Genomic DNA, 13,213 nt, shown 5'->3' on the forward strand with positions numbered 1-13,213 from the left:
CTGCCCCCCCACCACGATAGGAAGGAGGGTAGATGGCAGAGAGAGGATTGAAATGCAGCACGTTGTCTTCCCCGAGATGGACAATGCCTGTCCCCCTTCTTCTGGGAGGGAGCCAAGGGCCCCGCAGCCCTGAACAGCTCAGAGTTGGCCACGGTCACACAGCTCCTGGCAAGAGCCTGCCCGCTGGTGCTCCAGATGCCTCTCCTTTGGCTGGACTGAGGCCTTTAAAACAGTGACACCTTGTATTTTATTTTATTCCTTTTTCTGAAAAGTCCAAAGACGTTTACAGGCATGAGCTCTATAGGCTTTATGGAAGCCCATCAAAAAGCAGGGGTTGTTTCTTCTATCTTTTATAGAGTGGAAAATAAAAGAACAGAATATGGAAAAACTCTTCTAAGACCACATAGTTCTCCCAAGAAAGGGGAAAATCCAGCGTAGGTTCCTAGCGCCCAGGACAGTCTATGCCAAACCGAAGCTGCTTGGTGGGGCACTGGGGCCTCCTCACCAGCCGTAGTCAGTCCTCACCACTCTCTAGGTCTGATCCCAGCTGGGACCCTCTGCTTGCGTGGGGACCCGGAGGCCTGGAATAAACCAGGGAGAATGCAGCTGAAACACTGTGAAGGAAACCAGCCCGAAGCCTTTTCCTGTTGGTTCCCTGAGTCCTGAAATTGTCCTGGAGTCAGGAGCAAGAGTTGGGTCAGTGTGTGCCATGGGATATCCAGGGAATATTCTCTTTAAGGAATGCAAATAGGTGTTCTGGTCTAACATGGTTTAGGGAATAAAATGTTCGGGAAAGGATTAGATAATATTAAACATATTTCTTCTTAAAAATACTTCATACTTTTCCTATAAACTAATCATTGTGAATGCCTTGCGTGGTGTTAGAATGTACTCTTTCTCAAAATTATGTGCCCAAGGAACCCTTTTGTGATAGAACATCTTGGGGATTTGGGTTCCACCGAAGACACTTTGGGAAATGATGGTGTAGGGATGACAAGGCCAGGGCTCTGAAAGAAGCAGGGAGTCTGAGATTGGGCAGCGTGAGGCTCTACAGTGGCTTGTTGAGTTCGTTCACAAACTTTCCATTCCTCCCATTTCCCCTTTCCTGAACCGACTGTCTGTACATGTCTCCGTCATAGTCTTGCCGTTCATGTATTAATGTTTCTAATTCTCCATTCTACTCTTGTGAGGCCTCATCTGTGGGGACTCTTTAACAGCAGGTGTGTAGGGGCGGAGACCACATCCTCCTGATGCCTGAGCCCAGCTGTCTGGAGCCCATGCTCATGGGTTCTGGCCCAGTGCTTTCTGATGTGATGGTGGCAAAAGGAAATCGAAGCTACTGAGATGGCGCCTGGAGTGATTGCAGGAGGGATGGAGAGACCATGGGAGTGTGGTGAAAAGAGACTCTAAAAATTTGTGTGTGGGTGTTTTTTGTTTCGTTTTGTTTTTGGTTTTGCCATGGTCCTGAAACCTACTTAGATAACTGTTGACATGTCATCTAGTTTCTCTGGACTGAGTGTTCCATGTAACAAAATAGGGATTTATACCATATCTCAGGATTCTTCTAGCTCTATAGTTCCCTGACTCAATACCTCTGCAAATCGCCCCGATGCTCCCCCCTAATTTTTCTCCTTTTAAATTTTCAGCTCTTAACTATTGACGATAACTTCTGTGGCCTGGATATGAATGCACCCCTGGGCGTGTCCGAGATGGTCCGTGGCATCCCTGTCTTCACGGAGGACAGGGACCGCATGACTTCTGTCATTGCCTATGTCTACAAGAACCACTCCCTGGCCTTCGTGGGCACCAAAAGTGGCAAGCTGAAAAAGGTAGGAACAAGGTGCACTCATTTCCGTTATTGGGAAGATAGTCTGTCCCCGCTGGGGCAGATGTTATCGCATGCTCTTTTGCCACCTCGGGCCTGGTGGGTGAGCGGTACAGGTTGGCGTTATGGAGATATGTTGCTGTTGAGGTTATGAACGATCAGCTCGTCTCTTCTCTGCCTTTGTACTATGGTTGTTGTGGGGATCAATCACACTGGGGGAGTATGCATTCATCTCTTCCCACCCCAGCCTCACTAAGCCATCCTAAATGGTGTGTGTGCTCTCTTTAACTTGGGTTTGTGCCTAAGACAAGAGCATAATAGGCCTGGTTGGTTGGGAAGGTGCACAGAGGTAAGGGAGGTGCCTGCTCCTCTTGCTTCAACCCTTCTGGCTTATACATCCAAACTGTGGGACAAGGAAATGTAGGATGTTGTGGTGCACATTGCAGTTGCTTAAGGTGGAGTAGAATGGTGTGATCTGGGGACACAAACTTTCCTCCTCATTCTTCAGAGACCTATTGGCTTCAGGAGCACCTGGTGATGCTGGCCCATCAGCAGTGTTGGGGCACCTGAGCCCCCCATCCAGCTCTGCTCAGGCTTCTTACTCAGTGAGTTGGAGCTGGCTCCATAGGGTGCCCTCCTTGCTTGGACTAAGAGGCTTTCTAAGACTGTAGGCAGGGGGTCCTGTTTTGTGTTGGCTGATAATCGTACTTCAGTCTTGTCCCAGGGAAATATTGGTGACGCCATGTGGAGCTCCTGCTGGTCTTATTTTGTTTTCCATTGGGATTCGCTGGACATTGTGTGATTCAGACTGATAAAGCCAGCACTACCTGATCTGAGGGAGTCTTGATCCCTACCTTCTTGTTGCTGTATTTCTGGGCATTCGCTCAAGATGGTCAAGGGGAGATGTTCTCTGCACATCTAGAAGGCTATGCCCACTCTTCCATCCTACTGTGTTGCAGCCCTTTCCAGCAATTACTTTTTTCTCTAAATGGTACAGCTCTGTGGCACAGGCAGTGGGTCTGGGGTGTGAGAGTGCAGAGGTGAGAGGCAGGGAGCAGAGTGTGCGTGAGCTGGGGGATGTGTGTACAGTAGTTAGTGGGTCTTATCTGGAAGGGAAAACAGTGTTGGTGAAATGCCATGCGCTCTGCAAGGAGGATGCAGGCAAGCATCAGGCATCTCACATTGCCTCTCAAGAGGTAACACATAGCAAGGGTCAAATTAACAGATAATTTAACCATCGTCTATATAGCTTTAAGAATTATATTTTGTAGTTCCCTGCCTTTTTGCGAAGAGTATATTAAACACGAATGAATGTTTTCTTGCTGCATTGGCCTTTTTGTTGTTGATTACTCACGTATTGAGCTGAATTCCGTGGACGCCCAGAGAAGATGCTGCAAGGCGTAGGTGTGTTGTTGCCGCACAACTCCTGTGTCCGTTGCAGCCTTCTGCGTTTTCCCTCTACTCTGCGCTGTCACTCGTCACTTCCACCCGCTGTCAGGAGTCCTGGTTGACTTCAGCGCCTATCCTCCTCCTCCACCTGCAGCTTCCAGCTTTCAGTGGCCTAGGAAGGCAGATCCCCACACTTGCTGAAATTGTGTCTAATAAGCCTCTGAATAAACCAAGAAGGTGTGTGCACGACCTTCAGACCACTGGACTTTGAGGACATTTCCTTTGGCTGCTCCGATCACTGCATTCTGCACCATGACTCAATGAGTTCGGTTTGCTGGAAAAGTGAATTGACAGCTTAAACGGTGAATTCATACATTTGGGCTGCTTTGCCTCTCAATGGGTGAATAAGCGGTATTGAGAATAAAGAAGCAAAGCAATTTGGGGTGCTGTAGCTCTTTTTTCTACTGAGCCCAATCTCAGGGCAATGGAGAAGTAACTTACTCCAAGACACTCAAAGATTACCATACCCCAAATTTCCTACCAGGTGCCAGAGGATCACTGACTTGCTGGCAAGACCAAGCAGACCCTGTAGAAGGATTTTTTTTTGCTATTGTTGGAGCAATGTGTCAGTGAAATAAACATTGAAAGTTCAGTGCACATAACAGAACAGGCAGTTCTATTCCCTTGGGGCAGAGGGGCGGGGGTATGACTCCTGGCCATGGCTGTATCATAAACCCAGCACAGCCAGCTTGCAGGTGTGTGCTATAGGTCAGAGGGGGGGGCTGGGGATGATGGGGGCTGGCTCTCTCTCTCTCGTGGGAGCCTGTCTCCTGGTGGGGATGTCAGCGTGGAGCACATCTTCATAACCATGGGCTGAGGACACCCCCAGAACCTGGGGGAGCAAAGTGCACAGAGACCACCCTCAGAGGGCAGGCTGTGGGAGAGCCTGGCCTTGATGTGTACCAAGATGCCAGCCAAACCAGCCATGACAGGCGACACCTGACCAGCAGGCTTTATAAACTGCGGGCTGGCATTTCCCATTTTTAATTTGGGGAGGGGTTTGTGTAAGAACAGTTCCATTTCAGCCACCTGGGATATTACGTTTAATTTCCAGAGCAGTGGTGGGACTGGCCGAGCATAAACATTTGGGAGGTAAGAGCAGAGGTTCCTGGGGGGTGGGCGAGGCAGCGGGGGATGAGCCAGCGGCCCTCCTGGGGAGGCCTGGCCGTCGGAACGGCCAGCCTTTCTGCTCCAAGGGCTCAGAGGGGCAGCCTCTCGAACAGTTTTGCTGGAGCCCGGCTCCTGCTGCTGCCGACTCAGCAGCCCGCCCACGGGGACAGGCTGAGTTGGGAAAGGAAGGCTGGCCCGCCGAGTCTGTTGTTTGAAATAATAAAAAGCAAAACTGGCCAGTTTATTTATTTTTCCTAAACAATAGAATTTCCCACCACCCTTGCTCGCTGCGCACCACTCCCCTTTCCTCATAATCGCTCTGCCTTGCTTTTCCCAGAGGTTATCAGGACCGCAGTCACCTCTGGGCAGAGGCCCAGCCACGGAAAGCCGTGGGGCTGCAGGATTTTGCAGGAAGGTTTGTGAGCTGCTGAAAGTGAGAAGAATGGAAATCATACTGTAGCTGTGATTACAGAGCTGGCTTCTCTGAGCCCCGTAATAATCTCCTGTGTGTACAAGGGCCTTGCCGAGTTCTTTGCAATATGACAAGGGACTCAAGGTAGGGGGGGTAGGCGAAGGGCGCTTGGGGGTTTGCTGAGAGGAAGGGAGTTTGCTGTAGGTTTCCGGGGACGGGGCTGTCCTCAAAACTACTGACTTTTTGTTTTGTTTGAAAGCTGTGGGTCCCCATCATTTGCAACCTTGCCTCTGATGACCATAATTTCACTCCTTTCGCGCACACATCACATAAGGCAGGGGGAAAGGAGGTGAGGAGAGTGCTAATTTGGATGTCTTTTATGTTTTCTGATGTGTGTGTGTGTGTGTGTGTGTGTGTGTGTGTGTGTGTGTGTGTGTTACGGCTGGTATTGGCAGCCTTTCCCATGGTGTGTGTTAAAGGCATGTGCTGTTAAGTAACGTGGCATATAAATGCTACAGTCATCAGGAGGTGCCTGGGAACATGGAAATAACCAACAGACTGTTAAAATGCCAATGACAGGTAAAAAATCTTAAGGCAAACACCATCCCAATGTGCTTTAGGTTGTCTGTATAAATCTGGAAACCTTTGACCCAAGTTGGGGTAATGAGGTCAGTATTGCCTCTGAAGGACAAGATCTCTTTGCTTAAGTATCTCGGCTAGAACCCACCCCTTCCTTTTTCTCTGCTTTTTGCTTTCCTACCACTAAGTGATCATATTTTATGGCTGCTGATCAGCAGTGAATTACTGCCTGACATTAGTGGGAGAGACTAATGCTCATGGTGGACCAAAGCATCATAAACTTCCACTTGAGGTGTGATTGCTCCTTTTATTTTGTGACTGCATCTTCCCTGGGTGTTTTGCAAGGTAAACTGTTCACAGCCAAGGGGCTGAGCACACTGTGGATGTTGGTTAAGTGGAAGCTGGGCTGGCCCTGCTATTGGCTTCTGGGAAGATGTGTACGAGGTTGTGTGTGTGTGTGTGTGTGTGTGTGTGTATGCAAACCACAGCATACCAGCCTCTCTTGGTAGAAATTGGGTGTGTGTCAACATGGAGAGTCCAGAGGAGAGGATAAAAAAAAAAAGCCATTCCTATTGGGAATTGTCTTACAGATTAGTTTAATTGTCCTAATATATTTTTTCTTGAGGTTGTTTTGAAATTGATTTGCCTGTGTTCCATGGGCCCTAAGCACAGAAGTGGGTGGGGCAGGGGAGACCCACCTGGGCCTGTGTCATTCTGACCATATGTTCTCAGGAATGGAGTGTGTGTGTGTGTGTGTGTGTGTGTGTGTGTGTGTGTGTGTGTAATGCCTGAGTCACAGAGCAATGTTAGATCTGAGATGGGCAATCCCTGCTTTGCAACTTCCTTAATGTATCTGAAACCTTTTCTGAATATTCACCTGGAAATGTGAATGAGTTTTAACTAAAAAGCAATTCCTGCCACAGGACGTGTTCCACATGGCTGGAGGCATCACACAATCACATGGAGACACAGTGCTGGACTCCATCTGCCAGGAGCCTGGGATTAGAGCGGAGGCCAGTGTGTTTGGTGCAGGCTTTGGTCAGTTAGCTCTGTTGCTACGAGTTCCTCCAACCAGAGTGCCAGCCAGTCTGTGTGTGGTTCAACGCCAAGAAGAAAGCAAAAGAATATGGGCGAGTCAATGTTGGACAGTTTTCACTAGGGGAAAAGACCATACTAGCACTTTCGTTTGGTCATTTGTGCCATGTCGTTTTTGCATTTCCCACCCCTGGTTTTGCAAGTATTAAGCCTGTTTAGACCTTAACCTGTGGATTAAGTGAGGGGGAGGCTGAGGTTGAGGTGCTGGGGACAGAGGGCACCGTAGATGTTCCAGGGGTGCTGTCCTTCTTCCTCCGATCTCACATCTGAGCAGGGACAGCAATGGCTGTTCTGTCATCATTCCTGCCAGCCCGGGGAGCCCAGGACTGGCCTGCAGAGCAACTCCGCCTGATGTCGACCTGCCCGCTTCTCATGGTCTTCCTCCGCCTCCTATTGGTCCCCTCTGCTGGGTTTTAAGCCTTTTTGTGCACGATGACCTGTGGGCAGATGTGGAGAAGAGCTAAGTTGGTGCATGTCCTCTTGGGCAGATCTTACATTCTTGGACAATATTAAGCCTTCACTCAACCATCCTTTTTATGTCAGGGTACCCCCACTGACACTATTTTTACTACTGTGCTGTTGGGCTACCCACTGTCCCTGCCTGTCTCTTGGGGGGACAAGTGGTCACTCCGAGCTGACCTGAGCAGCCATGGGAGGCGTCCCCCTCAATGTTGCTGGAAGTGTCGCTGGAGCACAGACTAATTCTCCTCCTGGGCCCTCTTGAAACACATTTTGCGATCCCCAGAACACATTACTTCAGCCTATTTTCTAAATTATCACTGTGAGCACACATGATTTAAGGAGATTGTTTTAAATGAGCTTTGCCAAGTCAAGATTTACTGATACATGTCAGCCACTTTTTTGAATCATGTGTATATCTGTGTATATATATACATTCGTATAGAATGATCTGAATCATAAATTAAAATACAAAGACATTAACATTGAAGAAAGTGCTTCAGAAACACTCCAGATCATGGAATGCACTCAGTCAGCTGATGCTGAAATGCCAGACACGCCGGAGGAATTTATCCAGTGACACATGCAATTGAAGTAAAATATTGTGCGTTACAAGAACATATCATTAAAATGAAAACTAGCAGCATATCAGGAGTCTGGCCATGTAACCAAGACAACAAAGATGGGAAAGGATGAAAGACATGATGTACCAGAGGAAGAGGGAGGAGGCAGAGGCAAGAAGAGGAAGTGGCCCCCACCTGTCAGTGGTCCCCCCACCGCTGGCTCGTTCTGGTAGGATCTGGAGCGGAGGAAAATAGAATTGTCGTTGAGACCAGCAGAGGCTCTCAGTGAGGACAGGACCAGGGAGGTCTTCATGCCCTGAAATCACAGAGGCTTCCTCCACAGCCACTTTGATGGGGAAGGCGGTGGCAGCGGGACCGACTCGGAGCCCACCAGTTGAAACTCCGATTAGGGGTCTACTTGTTCTCAAGTGACTTCCTGTGGATGTGGCCATGCCGCTTGTCTCTTGGGGGTGTCGTGCTGTTTTTTTCTAGTAGCTTTGGCCTCTCATAGAGGCATTCACAGTGACTTCTAACACACCTCTCTCAAGTCTTTCACATTCACTCCATACCTTCTATTGCAGCCCAGGGGACACAGGAATATGAGTTATGGATTGCTGTGTAACAAATGAACCCAAACGTAGATTCTTGGGTCAGGAATTCCGGCATGGCTTAGCTGGGTCCTCTGGCTCCAGCTTGCTCACAGACTACAGTCAAGGTGTCGCCTGGGAATGCAGTCATCTATGGGCTCAAGGCTAGAAGAGGGGGGAGAATCCACTCCCAATGTCATCCACGAGGCTGTTGGTGAACCGCAGGTTCTCATGGAGACATTAGTCCCTTGCCACATGGGTCTCCCTGTGACAGCCACTCATACAACACAGCAGTGGGGAGAGACAGACAATAAGAGAGGGCGTGCAAGAGGAAAGCCACAGTCTTTTTGAAACCTAACTTCAGAAGTGACATCCTGTCCCTTTTGCTCTATTCTATTTGTTAGGACACAGCAAGTGGTCCAGCCCACACTCGGAGGGAAGGGCTTCCACTAGGTTGTGAAGACCAGGAGGCATGGGTCTTGGAGGTCATGTTAGAGGCTGCCCGCCACAGGAGGGATTTGTTTATGGGCCATCGAAGGCACCTGAGCCAATGCTCTGAAAACGTCACGATAACTTCAGTGGCGTGGGAAGGGGCACAGCCTTCTCAGGGACAAAAGTGGCCCAACACTGAATCCCGTCTTCCAGGTCCCTGAGGTTGTGATTGTGCAGGTGTATCAGAGAATCCAGAGGATAAAAAGATGGTGTGCCATCCCCATCCCCACAGGGCCAGCAGGTGAGGAACTATCCTCAGCAGGAGGCCTGGAGCACTGGACGGCAGGCCCAGGAGCTCTGTTCATCGTAGGGAAAGTCTGGCTTATGACTTGTTTGAAATCAATGACGGATGAGAACTCTGCATGGCCACGGGGAATCCATGCCCCTGACTTTGGCTTCTATTGGGAACCACCTTGCTCTTTATTTAGGAAGAGGTTCTTTTCCTGGGAATTGGAGATGTCAGGAGAGAGAAGATGGGAAGGAAACTGTGCTTTCCACACCTGGTAGGGAGCAGATACTGTTCTAGGTGTTTTATGTGTGCTCTGTACATTGATTATCTCATGTAATCCTCACATTGCCTTTCCGGGTATATACTACCACCTCCATTTTACACAGGAGGAAAGGGATTGAGTAATTCACCAGAGGTCACAGGATTTGATCTAAGGTCTGCCCTTTGACTCACTTATATAATACTGTATTTTCCGGCGTATAAGACGACTGGGCGTATAGAAGATTTTCCTGGGTTAAAAAGTTGTCTTATATGCCGGAAAATACGGTAATTTCAGGGACTCTGCTGGAGGCTTTGCTTTTGGGCTGTGGGTAAATCTTAGCTCCACAGCCATGCGAGGACGTGGTCACCTGGCTCCTGTTCCTGTAGCTCCACATGTAAATGGCCCAGCACACTGAGGACACAGGTTCTCCAGCTCAGCCTTCCACCAGGGTCTTGCAGATTTTGAATCTTCCAGGGCCCTGGCTGAATAATCACGGGGAAGAGGGTCCCACCTGAGAAACAATGGGATTCTCACCGCATGGCAGTTCTTGCATCACCAACCTCCCTCCACGGGAGGGTGGGAGGTTTTCTGGGAAACAGACAAGCTGTGCTTTTCTACTTACCACTGACCTGCCTCCTGGGACATACTCATGGTGTTTCTTTGTCTTTGAGGTTCTCACTAGAATGCTCTCTCCCATCTGTGTGTAGTGGTTCCTGATTATTTTTCCTGTTGCAGGTCATCCAGGGTCCCTGTCTTTACTCATTTGGAAAATGGCTGCTTCTACTTAGGCATAACCCATAACTGCTTTGCAAGCCCCCTGGAGCAGGGACCTGATGGTACCATCTCCTTTTTAGCCCCCATCCCCACCCAGTCTACCTAAACTTCTTCTTTTTCCTGAACACCCATCTCCTTAACCCAAGCTGCTTGGCCGCTCTCTCAGTCCTGCACCTCCTCTCTCCACATTTACCCTCTCAGCTCTTGCCTTTTACTTCCTGCCATTATGTAGCATTGTATTCTTAATTTATGATAACCCAATCACAAACATCATCTTGACCAATTTACCCAGGATGATTGTAAGTCCGGAGGCAGTCTGGCTCCACAATTTCTTTATAGTTTTGGTGACTTAAGGGATAGTGTGATTGTGCAGATTGGTTAGAAAAACACTGTTTTTTAACCTTCGAACTCCTTTTGTAGGCTACCAGTTTTTAGGCCCACATGTCTTAAACTCCCACCGTATTGATGACACAGGAGGAGTCATTGAGCATCCATAACCGGGGAAAATGATATGAATTTTTTATGGCTGCAGTGATTATGAGGGCCTTGGAAATCTTAGAAAGCTCACAAGGAGTTGCCCTATAGGAAATATGCTGGAAGGGGCCTTCTAATCCTTTCCAAGCTGTTCACCTTCTATTATCGGATAGATAAGACCTGCACAAACACATGCATACACACTCAGCTCGTACACATGTGTACGTACCTCACCCCCACGCACATGCTCGCTCACCCATGCCGCACACTTAGGAGCCAGGCCCTTCTCTTTGCACTCGAGCCTGGGGCTGGTGCCTCCTGTGCTCTGCCCTCTTGGACTGAGCCTCCCTCCTTCCTGTTCTCTCTGGGAAATTAGCAGCACACCATCTAATCAGTTTACCTCTGACTCACCCACTTTGGCTTCAAGATGATGACAGAGTAGAGCTATTTAGCTGTCAAATGCTCTGACTATTGCCCAGATGGACAGCGCCTCAAACACCAGAGTGGTGCCTTTCTCCTCTGTGTGGGGGTAATGAGTCTCCCAGTTGCTTTTTAAAGTGCTTCTTGCATCTGCCTTTAATTTTAATGCCTCTTGCCTGCTGACCTTGCTTCCCAGCAGCCGGCCTAAGTGTGATTCCCATAATTAGCTTAGTGATAATTTAATCTCTCTGCTTTGCATTTGTTTTGATGGACTTGGGTCTGGGGACAGGGGGAAGGGGACCTTTGCACCTTCCTTGGCCTTTGTTTTTGACTGGACTCTCTCTGTCCAGGGCAGGAGCAGACGGGAGTAGATGGGTTGGGTGAGGGGATATAGGGAGAGAGAGGCCCATGGCATCATGGGTAGACTCTGGATAGGGAGCTGAAATAAAACTCTCTCTTTATTCCCTTCCTTAAAGGGGGTTCCCTTTCTTTGACCCCATTTCTCCTCCAAAGTAGGAAGGCACGTGAGTGTGGGTGCACACAGCACTCTAAGATGCTTAGGAGAGGAGCAGCTTGAAAGTGGGAAAACAAGATACTTCCTCAGTGGTCATGGCAACCATTCTCTCAAGCCAGAGGAAGGTGAGGAGCAAGAGGAGCCATTGAATGCCACCCTGCTGCTTCCCTCCTCCACACCCAGGCACCCCTGCAATCTTCCAAGCCAAGTGCCTGCCCAGGTCCTTATCTTGGATTGCCTCTGTCTCCAAACTGTTAAGAACCACACCTGCATTTACATGAAGAGTTAGTTGGAACTGACAGCCAGGAAATCTCGACTTTGTTGCTGGCTGCACCTCTGATTTTGGACAAATTGTTTATTCACACATATTTCACCTTTTCAGCAATAAGCATATGAATGTTCGCTCACTTCATCTCTCTTATGAAAGGGCTTCGCATCTGTGGAGCATTCCTTGGTTTCCTAGGAGGAAGAACACTAATAGAAATTAAGAAGATGGGGAGGATCATGTGACTTTCTGTGCTCAGTAAACACCTAAGAACTGCCTTCAGACTCCATGGATGTAAACAGTCACATGACCCCAGTCGGGGAGTGTGGAAGGCCTCCAGAGGTGGGGGGTCTCCAGGGGAAACCTTGGATGCTCCAAATAGACACACTAACCAGTCCTTGTGGGGTTTAACCGTGTGTATGTGTGCGTGCACACACGCCCAAGATCTCTCTGGAAGAACTTCAGGAAGCCCAGCGAGATCCTTGCCTACTCACTACATGTGAGGTGCTGAGGAGAATAAGCTGGGTGCGGACGGGGGCACAGGCAGGGCGCATTCAGCTCTGAAAAGCTGGGGCTCTCCCCTGCCACCTCCTGCAGCCTGGAAACAAGGTCTTTGATTTATGAGCTAACATTTAATTAAAAGAACAGCAGAAAAAAATCTCATTTTGCCTCTACAGGATAAATGGTTCACCATGTGAACTCATGTGTTTCTTTTCCAAACCCCCCTGAGCTGCACGAGTGTGTGCGTGTGTGACAAGACGTTGGCCCAGTGCTCTGGGTCCCACCCCTCGAAGGACTCTCTGCTCCCATGGCTGACCCAGCCTCTCTCCCCGCGTCCTGCTGTGCAGCCCTAACACCTGCGTCTTGGTGTTGGTTCTTGCCTGTATTGCAATTTCTCTTTGCAGATTTTCCTAACGTCTTGACTTAGAGAGATCCTCTCAGTTCTGCTCTAAGTTGCTTGTAGAACTTTTTTTTTGTTCAACACAGTGGTGCTGTCTTTGGTGGTCACCCTCAATTCCCAGAACATTTTGATTTATTTCTCTGACTGCCTCTCATTCCACCCTTGGGCACTTCCCAGGGTGGACTGGACCAGACGCTCAGCCCTTGTTCTCAGGAGTTGATCTTCTCTAATGTGACAGAATCTGACGGAGCTGACCCCTGTGCTGGGATGTGAGCCTGGCCTTTCTTATGTGACAACACTTATGCGCCATCACTGTCCGTCATCTTTACCAGTGTGCTATGGACCTCTCTTTTCTGCGGGTTCTACTTTCTAGAAGTACCGATGCTTATTTGATATGTGGAAAAATATTTCTTTCTATTTGAGGGACCTCAAGTCCATTTTCCTAGCATTTTCATACCTTCCTCCATCAGGAATGTTCAAGCTACAAAAGCAGGAGCCAGGGGTTCTCATCCCAGACAAGGACCCGCTCACCACTGCCCTCCTGTGATTTCTGAGCAGCATTGGAGGAGCCACTGTGACCTATTTGCTCCAAAGCATAAAGAAAAATTTGACCATGAAATACATGAAAAACCACAGGGGACCTGACCAGCAAAAGCCTCCAGCTAGACAAGCCAGCAAACCAACTGCAGGGCCTCAGAGAGGGGGCTTGAGCCAGTGGCAGGAATGTGGGTTTGCACTTGGTGACACATTCTCAACCATCTCTGCCAGTGACTCACTTCAAGGGACAAGGGAAAATCACCCCC

The 13,213-nt window shown here is 49.0% G+C and overlaps 1 protein-coding gene across 1 annotated transcript in view; it reads left to right on the plus strand.

The window, feature by feature from the left end:
* Positions 1–13,213, plus strand: part of PLXNA4 (plexin A4) — a 401,265-nt gene that overhangs the window by 77,291 nt on the left and 310,761 nt on the right. The window contains exon 3 of the mRNA XM_079785801.1: positions 1,647–1,829. Within this exon, the coding sequence (XP_079641927.1) occupies positions 1,647–1,829 (183 nt within the window). The remainder of the gene's footprint in view (positions 1–1,646; positions 1,830–13,213) is intronic.

Source organism: Cnephaeus nilssonii (assembly GCF_951640355.1).
Source record: "Cnephaeus nilssonii genome assembly, chromosome: 12".
Classification (NCBI taxonomy): Eukaryota; Metazoa; Chordata; class Mammalia; order Chiroptera; family Vespertilionidae; genus Cnephaeus; species Cnephaeus nilssonii.